A 13,552-nucleotide genomic window follows, 5' to 3' on the forward strand; every position below is an offset into this window, starting at 1 on the left:
TCTCATTTGTAACCGTCCTTGTTAAGACGTGTTTTGAGAGATCAGCCATGAAGACACACTGCAGCGGAAAGACATACGGTGTCCAGGACCAAGCAGCCTGTGGAAAAAGTGATAGACAAATAGCCTCACTGGCGGCTTTATCTACGGCTGTGTTTATGGTGGTTAGACAAAAGATAAATGGCCCTTCAAAGTGTTTCCACACGGATTTCTCAATGCAGTGAGACGCGGAAGTGCAGTATTGGCAATGATCCATGAAAAGAGTTTTCCAGTTTCCCAGTTTATTTTGTTAAAAATTGATATCAAAGTTAATGTTTACAGTGCAGCTTCAACAAATTAGACTTTTACAATCATTAGCAGTGCAATCTTGGGCTAAAAACCACCAAGCAGGCTGATGTTCAAGTAGATCTACTAGGCATTATGGTTATTTGTGTATCAAGGAAATTAAAAGAAATCAGGTAACCTACAGGATAATGACAAATTGATAATGATAAAATCTTCATTTTACAATTATTCTTTATGAAGCGGTTTTAAAGTAAACACAAAGTGGGTGCGTGAGATTTACAGGAGAATCACAAACGTTCCAAAACTGGAATGTATGTACCGTGACGTTATGAAGCAAATTCAACCCAGGTTCTTTCCAATGCAGCAGGTGTAATTGTGTAAACATTAAAATTGACAAGCACTCCTCGCACCAGCTAAAGGCTTTTACTATTCCTAATAAACGTTCCTGTGGCTTTGAGGAAGAAACGAGTCGGTTCGCTTGTGGACATTCACCTGCTAGGCTTAGAGCCGTTGACGAGGCAGCTCTAGGACTTCTTTGCCAATGATGGCAACATTGGCCAGCGACCTGGCTTTGGCCAACACCAATAAAGTGCACTGAGGAAGGCTTTCCTAAACTTGCCACCTGATAGTGTGTAGAAAGCCAAGTTGAAGAAGGTGTTGAACCCAGCCAGAGGCCTGGAAATGATGTACGCCGCGTGTGCAACGCGACGCGTCAAGCAGGGGACGTCTGGCTGCAGCCGAAGCTCGATGTACACCATGCGCAGGATGTGGTATGGCAGGAAACACAACACAAACACCACCAGGATGAGCATGGTAATGCGTTGCGCTTTCATCCGATGCGGGAAGCTCGTGTTCGGCCCTCTTGCCAACTTCATCATGACACCAATATAACACACGCACACCACCACCAGGGGGAGTAGAAATCCAGTGACGGTGAGCGTTAGGCTGTACAGGCTAGCCGTAGACGCTGGTTCGCTATTGCCAAAGTCCAAGCAGGAGGAGTTATTGGCCTCCAACAACTCCAACATGGGCAGCATTTGCAGTGTGGCAAGCGTGAAGACCGTCAAGCACGCGGCCACACCCCAAACACTCTGCTGCACCTCCACCGCCAGCAGAGGCCTTGCCACCACCACGTAGCGGAAGACGGCGAGGGACGTCAGGCAGAGGATGCTGCCATACAGGTTAAAGTGGAAGCCGATTCGCACAAAGCGGCACATGAAAGGGCCAAACACCCAGGATTCCCCGCTGCTGTAGTAGTGGACCAGGAAGGGCAGGCTGAGGACGTAGAGCAGGTCCGATGCCGCCAGGTTGACCATGAGGATGCTGCTGCACTTCAGGGGGCGGAGCTTCGTCAGGTAGAGGCCAATAGCGGTCAGATTGCCCACTAAGCCCACGACAAAGATGACCGAGTATGCCGCCGGCAGATAGTAGCGCTTCATCCACTGATCCACGCCAGTGCAGTTTTCATTGTCCCAATTGGCAACGGGGGTGGTGTGGTCCATGGCTGAGGTCCTGCTGAGACGCAAGATTTCACAAAAGTCTTTGAGGAAGTTGTTGGAAACGTACAAGTGATGCTACCAGCATGAAGACCATCAAGCAGGCTAATAATTAACACAGATTTTCAGCATTTAGCCCTGACAAGTATCTGAAGTCTGACCTGGCAAACATCCTGGATTCATACCTTTGCTGTGGTCCCACTACTTCTGGAGTGGGGCTGGGGGGTTTCCCAGCAATATTCATTGCAGAAACTTCCTTGTTTTCATAAATGTGTTACTAATTGTTACAGATTTCTCTGTGTTTGACTGCACAAGGAATGTCAATGATATGAACAAAAGATGTTGACCGAGCTATTTATCAGAAATTAGCTAAATAAATAGCATTATGGTTTAAAATCAACCACATAAGCCATATCTTGTTTAAAACATGCTGGAACAGACTGATAAATGGACAATTATTTAAAATGTTTCAAATCAAAAATTTTGGATGGGAAAAAAAACGAAATTGCCTTTGAGTAAATCATTGTCCTCATTTCCCTCAGCTGCCCCATCAGTGTCACTGCCAATTAATGCTTGAGAAAGAAATAAGACCTCAAGCAAACAAATAACTAAGCTAATAAACATTCTCTCCTTGTCAAGCCAGCTACTGAAAGCCATTGGGGACATGACAGCGCCTACAACATCCTGGTTTCCTGTACTTTTGTCAGTGCAATCTGCTCTCAATATGGGTGCGAGCAGATGTGAAGTGTCATTTTCTCTCTCTCTCTCTCTCTCTCTCTTGCTTGAAAAGACAATTTCTTATATTAGTATATAGATAGTATATATTCTATACTATCACGTCTATATTACATAGAAGTGAAAGTGTGTAAAACACAGAATGTTCTACTCACTTTTCGTCACAGCGTCCTTGTGAACTTGCTCCAAGCTTTCATTCACCTCTGTTTCTCCAGCACGACCCGACCTCCACTCCCCGACCCATCCTCGGCACGCAGGGGAAAGTCCAGGAAAAAAAAAATTCAGCCTTTGTTTACAGCTGACGGCCCACTGTTGTGTTTCCTCTTCTGCCATGCACCTTAACTTCCTGGGCGGTATTCCATGAAGCCTTCTTTGTTCCAATGTTGGCTCATTTCAGTGAGAGTTTTGTTCCAACGACGCAGCTCAGGTGACTTCTCACACCATCGCGACTTAAACGGGAGATTTTATGTCCACCTCTCGACCGAGTCAAGAGTCGAGTTAAACTTAAACTCATGTAAATGTAAATGAACGTCCGATGGCCAGAAACTGATGTGCCAACAGCAGTTCAAAGCCCATGAATCACCGTCTCCAAAGAAAATCTTTTTTTTAATCTTTTATTTATTTATCTATTAAACACTTTACAGACAAACACAGAATAAATCAGTGCCATTTACCGCCTGAACCGTATCGCATGCAACAGGAAATTGTTGTAACAATCGCCTCACTTTCGCAATCACATATCATTCTGCTTTTTTTTTTTTATTTCAAAACTTGTTGGCTGTGTTGAATGAATATTGAAATAAAATTTCATTTTAGGTTAAAATTGCTAATCATCGCAAAACTAACACATTTCATTCCATTTAATAAAAAAAAAGTCCAAAATCTCCATTATTTTATCCCACATTTATCTTAACATGAAGAAATGAATTGTGTTGTTCTAGAAACCAGCAATACAGTTTTAATTTCTAGATTTGTTCACCAGGTGGTGACATTTCCCCTTGCCAAATAACTGAGAGAACGCCTTAATGTTTTCAGACTCTGTGTTACAATCAAACAACTAATTGAAATTACTTCATAGAAATCTTTGTTTGCTTTTGATTTATAAAAGACAGGATTATTGTGCCTTTAAATAGTCAACCCCCCACTTTAATATTATGTTGATTTTGGGCGAAATTTATTTTTCAAAAACGTACTTGTTTAAAGCTGAAAAATGATAAATAGAACAGTTGGTTTTGGAGTTTGGATTTTGAAGAATCTCTAACGCGTTAATAGCAGCCACAGCTAATTTAATTGTGCTGTTATGCCTCATCCGGCTCAATCAGTAGTGTTTGTTCAGTGTCATTTCATCCTTGTTTCAAAATATAATGGCTTTGGGGGTGGAGGGTGTATTATTTATACTCCTAGCATTGATTTTTATGTCAAGAGTGTGATGAGTCCAAAGTGACTGGCCAGCTTAATTTAGCCAACAGTTTTATGATAACAGAGAGGGCAACATAGACGTTGGTATTGAACACAAAAGTCAATGCTTTGGGCAGCAGAAGTGCACACATTTCAGGAATGATATTGCATAGCAAGCGGGGCATCAATATCCAGGCTCAGAAGCAGGGAAACAGACAGCAAACTCCAGGCTACAGGCGGTGAAATGGGCTCGAGGACGCAGTGAAAGTCAAACGACTCGAAGCAGGTAAAGCGCCCATGGGCGCAATTTACGCAAAGTCAAAACATTCAATAGATGCAACCCATAACCTGAACCAACCAGTGGCTGGCAGACATGGCAGGCAGAGAGACAGAAAGCACAAATGATAGAAGCAAGTCAAGCCATTCCGTGTCAACGGCCAGTGGCCAAACGGCACCGCTGGTTCAACGTTTTCAACAAAAGAGAGAAAACAATCCCACTGTAAAGCAAAAATAAAGTGACGTACTTACTCGTAAGAAGTCCAAGTCGGTGGCCACACCGTTTCCCTTCCAACTCCAGGCTCTTCTTTCCTCGTCCCCAGCACCTGGACGCAAAAAAAGGGGGGCGAGCCGCGAGTAGGGTAACAGGTTTCGTTGTCAAGCGAAAAAATATTCATTCTTGTGGCATTCATTTGTTTCAAAATATAATATAAATATAATATACCAAAACAAACATCCACGCAAATACAACTAAGTGAAAGAACATCAACAAACATTAAAATAAAAACAAAAAATGTGCAAAAACAAACAAAAAGCAGCTTTCAGCGAAAGAAAATTAGTTTAGGAAGGCTGGCATTCAAAAACTAAATGCCAATCTTGTGTGTGTGTGTGTGTGAGAGAGAGTGAGAGAGAGAGAGAGAGAGAGAGAGAGAGAGATAGAGAGAGAGAGAGAGAGAGAGAAATGTTCCAAAAAACATATTTCAGAAACGGCTCTGATTTTTTTGTAACATTTCTCTATCGCACAAAATCTCCGCTAAAACACCTTCTAAATCGCTGCAACCTCCGCGACAGGATATGGATCAACCCGTTTACTGTTTAAAAAAAAACAAAAAAAACAAAAAAACCTCTTGGGGGAAAATACGGCTCTGCCAATCGGGAGCCGGCTCCCCTCGTTCACCTCAAAGAGCCGGCTCTTAGAACCGGTTCGTTCGCGAACGGATCCATCACTAATAAAGACATGCAACATGAACACAGCATTGACACAGCACGTGAACAAGAATGCAAATACAAAGGAAAACTCCCTCGGCGGCGCATCGAACCATTGAAAGTCTGTCATTCTAAGCTACTACTCAGCGGCCAAATCGTTCAGTTTTCAACAAAAGCGAGGGAACATATCAATTTTAGAACAAAGTAAAGCTTGAATTTACTCACTGTAAGTCCAAAACCAGTTTCAGTTCAAACTCCAGGCTCTTTTTTCCTCTTCTTGTTTCACGTGGGGGGTTTGCCGCTAGCAGACTATAGGTACTGGCTACTTTTTTTTTTTTTTTTTAATCTCAACTTTATTTGTATACATTCACGTGTATTCATTATTCTTGCTAGGAGAGGAAACTGTTAGCAAGCTTGTGCTCACGGATCTCATGAGTGAAACGAGCGTCCGCCACAGGTGTTAGCCAGGGTAACCTAATCAATTACCCATCATACCCTGCTTCTTTGTCGCTTGTCGAACCAAGCTGGCAGAAAGAATATTCGAAAACAGAAATAACTAAGCCGACAAAAGTATACATGTATTATTTTAATAACACCAAATCCTATTTTTGTAAATAATAAGTGACTTTTTTTTTAATTTATTATTATTATTTTTTTTTAAGAAAACAAAATAGATACATAAATGCTGCAATTACTTACTTTCTTTTGTACAGCTGCATTTTTGTCAACCTGTTTACTGACTGGAGCAAGCTGTGCATTTGCACAACATGACTCGATCAGGGTCAGTTGGTACTGACTGGACACCTGCAGAGGAAATTAAATGTCACATCCTGTCCTCACAGTTTATTGCTCAAAACACTTGTGATTATCATGGTATTTATAGTTCATAGATCTGCAGTTTAACCCTTATAACCCCTCAAATCCCCATAGTGGTAAATCTTTTATCAGATGACCCAATAAAGTGGTCAACTGTGAAAAACATATCCTGTTTCCACACACCATGAATGTGTGTCCCTCTTGCCTTATTTTTGTTGTTGTTTATTTGTTGTTTGAAGTGACACTCATTTTTCACACAAATATGTTACACATTTTTGAATATCTTAGAACTGTCATCAAATGTTTGCCCTTCACCTGCCCCTTAGCCTTGCACAGCTTCACTTCCTTTCTTACCTAAAAGAACAAAGATGCTACAAATATACATTATTTCCCTTCAGACGCCCCTTGGTGCGTAAATACTGCATCTGTGATGTCACTTTTTCTGGAGATCACACAAAAATCACACTCAGTAAAAGAAGCCACAGTTAACAAACGTTTATTTTACAAAAGAGCAGCTATAAATGACGTAAACAGGGGTCCAAAAGATCAATCTCAATGGCGGCCTCCTTTTAAAATACATTGGGGATAGCACGTCTTTGAAGAGACGGCAGTGTTTATAGAACAGATACAAAATCTTTTTGCGTTTAGAGACGTACAAATGTCAAAGTTCAACTCAAGAACAATTAGATTAGACGCCTCCGAGACAGGAAGCACTTGGGGGTGGGGTATGGGAGGGGGTGTCGTGTCACGTGGCACTGCTGTAGTTGCGACTGACAAAGAAAGCAGGGTTGTCTACAATTTGGGCATCCTGTCAGCGTTGAGGCGCATGGACACGCAGGAGGAACCAGCGACATAACGCATCTCCCGCAGCATGCCGCTCCACTGCTTCTTGTCGTCCTCATACCTGGCGAGCAAAGTCAAGATCTCCAATTAAACCTGACTCGGCGCAACGACTGGAGTCGCGTTGATGTGACGCGAGAGGACTTACTGCCAGATGTCAGTGACCTCAGTGGGGGCCACCTCCTTGTTCTCCATCTGGACCATGGTGAAGCCGCCGACGGCGTACAGGGAGCCGCCGTTGCTCACAAGGTTGATGGAACTCCTCTCCTGCGGGAACTCTGTGAAGGCCTCCCACCTGAGAACGCACAGCAACAGCATTGTGGCAGATCAGTTGGATGAGGGAACCGTTGAGGAGCCAAAATGATGTGATTGTGGTGACTTTGGGGCGATTGTGTGCTCATGGCTTGCTCAACTGCTAAGTGGAAATGGAAATAGATATTTATGTTTTGAGTGGGGTAAAGTCACTGAAATAAACTTTTAGTGTTTTCATTTAGTGAAAATAAGCATTTGCACTGTATTTCCATACGTCTAATTGTAGTTGTATGTACCCTGACATCACAGTTGGCATCAGAATACATTAACATTTGTTTGATGATAAGATGTGGCTTCAGATGAGAGAAGTTAAAGACCTATCCGTCATAAAACTGACTCAAGACAACCTCTTACTCTAACTCTCTTAAATTAGAGGAATGATTGGCCGGGTTACATTCCAAACACTGAGGCATGACTGTGGTACAGTGACTGCGAAATGAATCTATATCGTTCAGTCGAGTTCGCGCGGGATCCTACTTGTTTGCTGTGAAGTCGTATGCTTCACACGAGGCAGTGAGGCCCTCCTCGTTGACTCCGCCGGCCACCACGATCTTCCCCTTGTGAATGATGGCGCCGAACATGGACCTGGGACTCTTCATGGCTGCCAGCTCCCTCCACTCAGACTGCTTGTGGTTGTACACAAACACCTTGTTGAGGGCTTTGCTGCGGAGATGTAAAAAAGTGCATTTTTCTCTGTCAGAAGGACTGCTGAGGAGCTGGCACAGCCAGGGAGATGAATTGCAAGGCCGTGCACGTTGCTCTGTTCATACATTCAGCATTTCATTGCAGTTGAATATGGTGAAACGTATGTGCTTGTACATGTATGTGTCAATGTCTGTATACACACACACATATACAGCATATATTTCAACATGGAAATCTTTATTTGAATTAAGTACTTGTTAAAAAGAAATGTATGATAATTCTGATTTTCTTTGTTTGTTGTTGTTGTCTTTGTTTCTTTAATCTACCCATTTGGGCATGTTCTTATTTATATTTCTATTGTGTTTTTAAACATGTTCAAAAAAATGAGTTTTTCAAGTGAATTGACCAAACACAGTTCCATTAAATTAAATGTGATTAAACATGCAAATAATATTAAAGCAGTCCATAAAAAGAATTGTGTACACATTAATCACTGTTGTTAGTCTAAACATGGGTTTTTAAATGTCTCCTCTTTTAAGTTCATTTGTACTCCTTATGAATATACACTGGGTCAGGCATGTTCAATTTATTTCACAGGTCACACACGCACTCACTTGTCATCTGTCTTTCCTCCAATGGTGTAGATTAGCCCTTTGTGGGAAACAACAGCATGGCCGTGGATCTTCAGCGGAAGCTTTTTGCTCTCGCTCCACTTCATCTTCCTGAAGACATAAAGTGAGAGAGAGACATTAATGGAATACATACCTTTCCCTGAACGAGGCCTTTCAGATTTTCAAACACTGGTTTTATCGCGGCGAGTCAAAACCCGTGACAGGCGAAAAATAAACACCCCATCAGGAGTGAACAGCTCTTTGATAATTGCTTGAAACGGTCGGGGCCAATTAAAAAGGTGAGTTCACATCAATACATCGTTAAAAGTTCACAACAATTGAAAGAAGTTTGGTAAAAGTTCTGGTGATTATTATCACTTGGAGGTTGTTTTTTTTTGCAAAAGGTGTGAGAGAAGGTGAAAAGAGCGGCAGAGCTAGTTCAGAAAGGGAGCGAAAAAGAGAGGGATAAAATAATACTACTGACTCAACATCGTAGCACATCACGGTATCCAGCGACTCGTTGGTCTGCAGGTCTTTGCCGGCCACGGCAAACAGCATGTTGGCACTCTCCCCGATGCTGAAGAGGCATCTTGGTGAGGGCATTGGGGGCAGGGCCCGCCAGTCCGATGTGAGTGGGTCCAGCTGGGAGGGACAAAAGTAGATTTGCACCTTCAGCTCTGACCTCTTATTTGATGAAGAGCAGAATAAAGCATGATGTGGTATCATAACTAGACGGCCAACAGGACTTCTTTTTCTGGACGTGTTTGAAAGAGAAGAGCCACAAGAACAGACACATAAATTCATTGACCTGAGGATTTGATGAAGCCTCGGTACCACCCTCTATTCTTGCGATTTGCAAACAATTTAACACGTTTTGGACTTTAAATGTCAGCGCAGATATTCGGTGGTAATGACAGGTGTCACGGCAGCTGTCGGTCAAATGTCTCTCTGTAGCCAGTGTCTCTCGCTAAACTGCAATGAACCTACAATGAACCCTCCTGCAAACAATCTCCACCAACCCAAATGGAACCCAACATGCTTACAACATAACGTATGTAACGTAACCCACGCTATGCCCTCTATAGCTTTTATTGTGTTTTGATTCCAACAGTCAAACCGGGACTCAAAGGACCAAAAAAACTAAAACTACCGGGGTAAAATAATGTCACAACCATTGAAAAAAAAAAAAAAACCCTGTAATGTTTCCATCATGCATCACTGAAATTGTACCAAGAACCAAGACAAATTTACCAGGTAGACGTAACACTGCAGAGGTACGTCCTTGTTGTCCTCGTCCACAAACAGGCCTCCCAGGACATAGAGCTGGTTCTTCTCCGACACCATGCTGACGTGGTTGCGCGGCACCTGCTCCGACATCGCCGCCAGGAAGCACTCGTTCTCGCCGACGTCGTATGCCACCGCCGCCGTGTCATTGATCATCAGGATGAAGTCGCGCACGTACATGCCGTGCCGGCGGGTGTCATTTAGGAAGCCCGGGAACGGGCTCTGCTCCTCCTCCCCTCCACCTTCCCCTTCCTTCGCTGGAGGTTTCTCCGGAAGCTTCCCCTTAAAGGCGTCCCGGATCATCTGGACGGTCTTCTGGAGCTCTGGGTCGGCCTTGATGACCTCGTTGGTCTCCACCTTGTCCTTGAAGTACTTCTCCGGTAGCAGGCGGAAGCGGATGCATTCAAAAGCGTCCTTCAGGAACTTGGCGCGCTCCTTGTCGTGGCCGACCCAGGCCATGACTGCCTCGAACACCATCTCCTCCTTCTCCACGTTGAGCGAGTCCCCGCCGATGATGGCAAACAGCTCGTGGGCGGCGAGCCTGAGGAACTCGTCGTCTTTGTGGAGGAGCTCGAAGCGGTCGGCGATGTAATTGCGGGCGGCCACAGCGAGCCGGGGACAGTTGAGCACCAGGCCCATCCGGAAGATAGCCATGCAGTTGCTGATGGACAGCTTCTTCTGGAGGTAGTTGACGCAAACTGTGAAGACCGAGGGGATCTGGAACCTGTTGGACACGGCAACGATGTCCTGGACGTTGTCGTCGTTGAGGTCAATCTCGGCAGAGTAGAGGTACTGAATGATCATGTCCAGGATGGTGGGGTTGACGTCTTCCAAGACCACCTCCTTGGTGTTCTCCACTTCCTTGCCATCCTCGGTGAAGAAGATCTCCCGGAAGTAGGGACTGCAGGCCGCCATAATGAGCCGGTGGCACGGGAAGCTGCGGTCGCCTACCTTCAGGGTGCAATCCACAAACTTGTTCTCATTCAGCAGCTCCTTCAGGCCATCCTGGAGGAGGGTGCTCTGGAACAGGCGCAGCTCCTCTTTGATGCCGTTGGGGTCCATGGCTTGTTAGGAAGGAAGGACGGAAGGTAGGAAGGAAGGAAAGAAGGGGAGACAACCGGGCAAATTCTGGGGGTCGGTGGAGAGTGGGAGACGAAGGGCCGCAGGTCCTCCTGGCAGCAGGTCCTGGCTGAGAAAGGCTGGGGCGGTGGAAAAGTTCCCACTGTGAAGACCCTGCAATTCAATCCCACCCCGTCTAAATATAGCGCCACCTGCTCCCTCCTCTGCCTGCTGCAGCTCTGGTGGACTCTGACTAGGCCCTCGGCTCGAGCAGCTGCCGTCACAGACTGAAGGAAGCAACTGGCGGGCTCGAACTGAGGGATCAGCCACCATGATTCAGCTTCCAGAGTGTCATGTGGCCCAGGAACAGCGGAGACAATGCTGTCAAAGGCCCGAAATAGCTCTGCCCGAGTCGTGCCTATGACTGGGGGGGTGGGGAGGATAATTGGAGCGCTCACGTTCCACCGGCAGTTTCTCTGTCGGTGGCTTTCCTAATTTTTATTAGATATTTGCTAACAATAAGGCTTGAGCATTTCAACGTTGGTCACAGCTACCGCCAAGCTTCAGAAAGAAACATTTTTAATTTAACCTTTAATTTAATGTTTTTAACCTGTCGACACGTGCAAATGCCTTTAATTTGCTCACTTTTTGACTGTTTGTCTGACTAAAGTGAAACATGTGGTGTTCTATATGTGTGGCAAAAAAGAAAAAAGGGAAACAGATGCTACCAGCAACTATCAAACACTTAAAAGGATCCATTAGCATGTCATGAAAAAACATGCATGTAAATCAAGAAAAATAAGGGAGTAAAATGTAAATAAAAATTATATTTTCATGCTTTGCGGTGACTGTGTATTAATAAAACGATTTGTACAATTAAACAGAACTACGTCCTAAACAATGGTCCTTGGAATATCAATTTATTTTACTTTCAAATTTATCATTAATATTATACCACCGCCTTGTTTTCTGAATTTAACAATTTTTTTTACTTTACTTTATGTTTTATTTAACTATTTAAAGTCAATTACATCTGATTTGTGGCTGTGAGTCATTATTTAACTAAAAGTGAAGGACACAAAAAAACATGCTAAAAATGGATGGCACAGGTTGGGGTGCAGCAGCTGTGAGCAGTAACAGGTGAGAGCTGGTCCCTCCGCCGTCTCCCAGTGGGGAGTGTTATTGTCCAGCTGCTTGGCTGTGTGAGGGTGTCATGGTTACTCTGCATCCGTCTCTCCGTGTTTTGCTCTGCAATTTCCTACAAGTAAAAAATAAGAAGTATCATTTGCGTAGATTGCTTTCTCAGCGCCTTCCTTGAAGATAAATGTGACAACTGGCCCAACGGCACGAATTTTCATCCCAAAAGTTTTTTCTCTCTTTCCCCTCTTTAAAAGGCACAATTATGAAAAAAAAAAAAAAAAAAAAAAAAGCCATTACGTCTGCAGCAACGGGATCTTGCATTTTTAAGTCACACTTTGGCGCGAGGTGTGCGCAGAGTTAGGTAACGTTCCTCCCGTGGGCAGCACTAAAGATAGATCAGACTACGCCACTGGCCCAGGAGCGTCTCACATGTAACATAAGCAGAAGAGAAGCCCAGTTCTGCCATCAACGGTTGACGTTTGAGTGTTTAGAAAGCGTTTGTTGGTGGGGGGTCTTTTTCCCAATTTTTTTCCCCAATTGCTGTAGTCTTTGTCTTATTTTGAAACACCTCAGTATGAATTCTCCTAATCCCTTTTGGCTCAGATGACATAACAACAACTAGGTTCCAGAAACATTAACTATGCTACTTGGTTAACACTGATGTGATAGTCTTAATAATCCAGGTCTAATATTTTACAATTGATACCATTGTAAACCCTAAAACAACCACAATGAAGGTTGTGGTCAAATTGAGCATTTAAACGTTGCACTCACGGTGCATCGTGTTTGAAAATACTTCTCTGTGTTATTGTGATCATGCAACTAACAACATGCATCTAACAACTAACAGACACCTATTTGCATGTGAGGATTCCTTGTTTTAGATAGATAGATAGATAGATATATAGATAGATATATAGATAGATATATAGATAGATAGATAGATAGATAGATAGATAGATAGATGGATAGATGTACTTGATCCCAAATTGGGAAACTACACTGTTGCCAGTGTAAGAAGAAAACATGGTAGTAATAATAAAATCACATTATGATTTTATTTAAGGCGGAATCTAAAAGGGACTCGTTCACAATGTCCCCCCCCCCCATTGGCCAAATGACATTTATTTATCTATTTACAATAAATATGGATTATTTATTTTTTTTTAAACAAGCAGGTGTATTAGTTTAGATCATATTTATTCAAAAATAATCACATATAGTAAAACAGTTTCTTTTTAGTTTACACAGTCGGTACAGCTGGGTAGCATGTTGCTGGCAGAGTTGTCTGAGATCAGTTTTGGTTAATGCAGTGCTCCCCTCCCCCCATCCTCGCCTCTCACACCAACTCGCTCACTTACACCGTCGTGCGATGCCCAGTAGGGGGCAGTGTGTTGCAATTGTGCGGGTCAGTCCATCAGTGCTTTTTGTCAAAATCACAGCTGAAACACATGTTGACAGTGATATCAGTGGTAAGCAGGTAAAGGAGACGATGCAAACATTAAAAATAAAGCAACGGATCATCCAAAAGCATGAAAAAAAAAAAGAAATATTGTGGTGATTATGCGCTAATGCAACCTGCGGTGATCATGTGGACAGAGTAACAAATAGCATTGCCGCGTCCTGATGGCATATTGATTGGTTTCTGCGACCTGTGATTGCGCCGTAGGGGCTATTTGCGAGCCACGTTAAGCAAACTATTTTTTGCCCCTATGACGTTAGGGCGACACT

General features: G+C 43.6%; 3 protein-coding genes across 3 annotated transcripts in view; all 3 read right to left on the minus strand.

The window, feature by feature from the left end:
- Nucleotides 1–4,507, minus strand: part of dzip1 (DAZ interacting zinc finger protein 1) — a 45,199-nt gene extending 40,692 nt beyond the window's left edge. The window contains exon 1 of the mRNA XM_076017551.1: nucleotides 4,440–4,507. The gene's annotated coding sequence lies outside the window, so the exon portion shown is untranslated. The remainder of the gene's footprint in view (nucleotides 1–4,439) is intronic.
- LOC142882854 (2-oxoglutarate receptor 1-like) lies at nucleotides 300–3,266 on the minus strand. Its single transcript, XM_076017558.1, is given in 3 exon segments — nucleotides 300–863; nucleotides 866–1,794; nucleotides 2,669–3,266. Coding segments are annotated over 2 exon segments (999 nt in total). The 5' UTR covers nucleotides 1,785–1,794; nucleotides 2,669–3,266; the 3' UTR covers nucleotides 300–783.
- Nucleotides 4,508–6,410: 1,903 nt separating the features above from the next.
- On the minus strand, nucleotides 6,411–10,888 carry LOC142882858 (kelch-like protein 41b). Its single transcript, XM_076017564.1, has 6 exons — nucleotides 9,590–10,888; nucleotides 8,823–8,980; nucleotides 8,342–8,449; nucleotides 7,560–7,745; nucleotides 6,919–7,065; nucleotides 6,411–6,834 (listed from the first exon to the last, which is right to left on the minus strand). Exons 1-6 carry the CDS (start codon nucleotides 10,682–10,684, stop codon nucleotides 6,723–6,725), a joined length of 1,806 nt encoding a protein of 601 aa, XP_075873679.1. The 5' UTR covers nucleotides 10,685–10,888; the 3' UTR covers nucleotides 6,411–6,722.
- Between the last annotated feature and the right edge of the window lie 2,664 nt (nucleotides 10,889–13,552).

This window comes from Nelusetta ayraudi, unplaced genomic scaffold (assembly GCF_046127955.1).
Source record: "Nelusetta ayraudi isolate G7.1 ecotype Tasmania unplaced genomic scaffold, CSIRO-AGI_Nayr_v1 ptg000006l, whole genome shotgun sequence".
Taxonomy (NCBI): Eukaryota; Metazoa; Chordata; class Actinopteri; order Tetraodontiformes; family Monacanthidae; genus Nelusetta; species Nelusetta ayraudi.

Bases quoted from the DNA above. Each gene is read 5' to 3' on its own strand.
- LOC142882858 (XM_076017564.1), bottom strand. From the start codon at position 10,684: ATGGACCCCAACGGCATCAAAGAGGAGCTGCGCCTGTTCCAGAGCACC. The intron at 8,450-8,822 runs GTCAGTAGTATT...TTATGTCTTCAG, and splicing joins GTGATGTGCTACGATGTTGA to GAAGATGAAGTGGAGCGAGA. The intron at 6,835-6,918 runs GTAAGTCCTCTC...TTTGCTCGCCAG, and splicing joins GAGGTCACTGACATCTGGCA to GTATGAGGACGACAAGAAGC.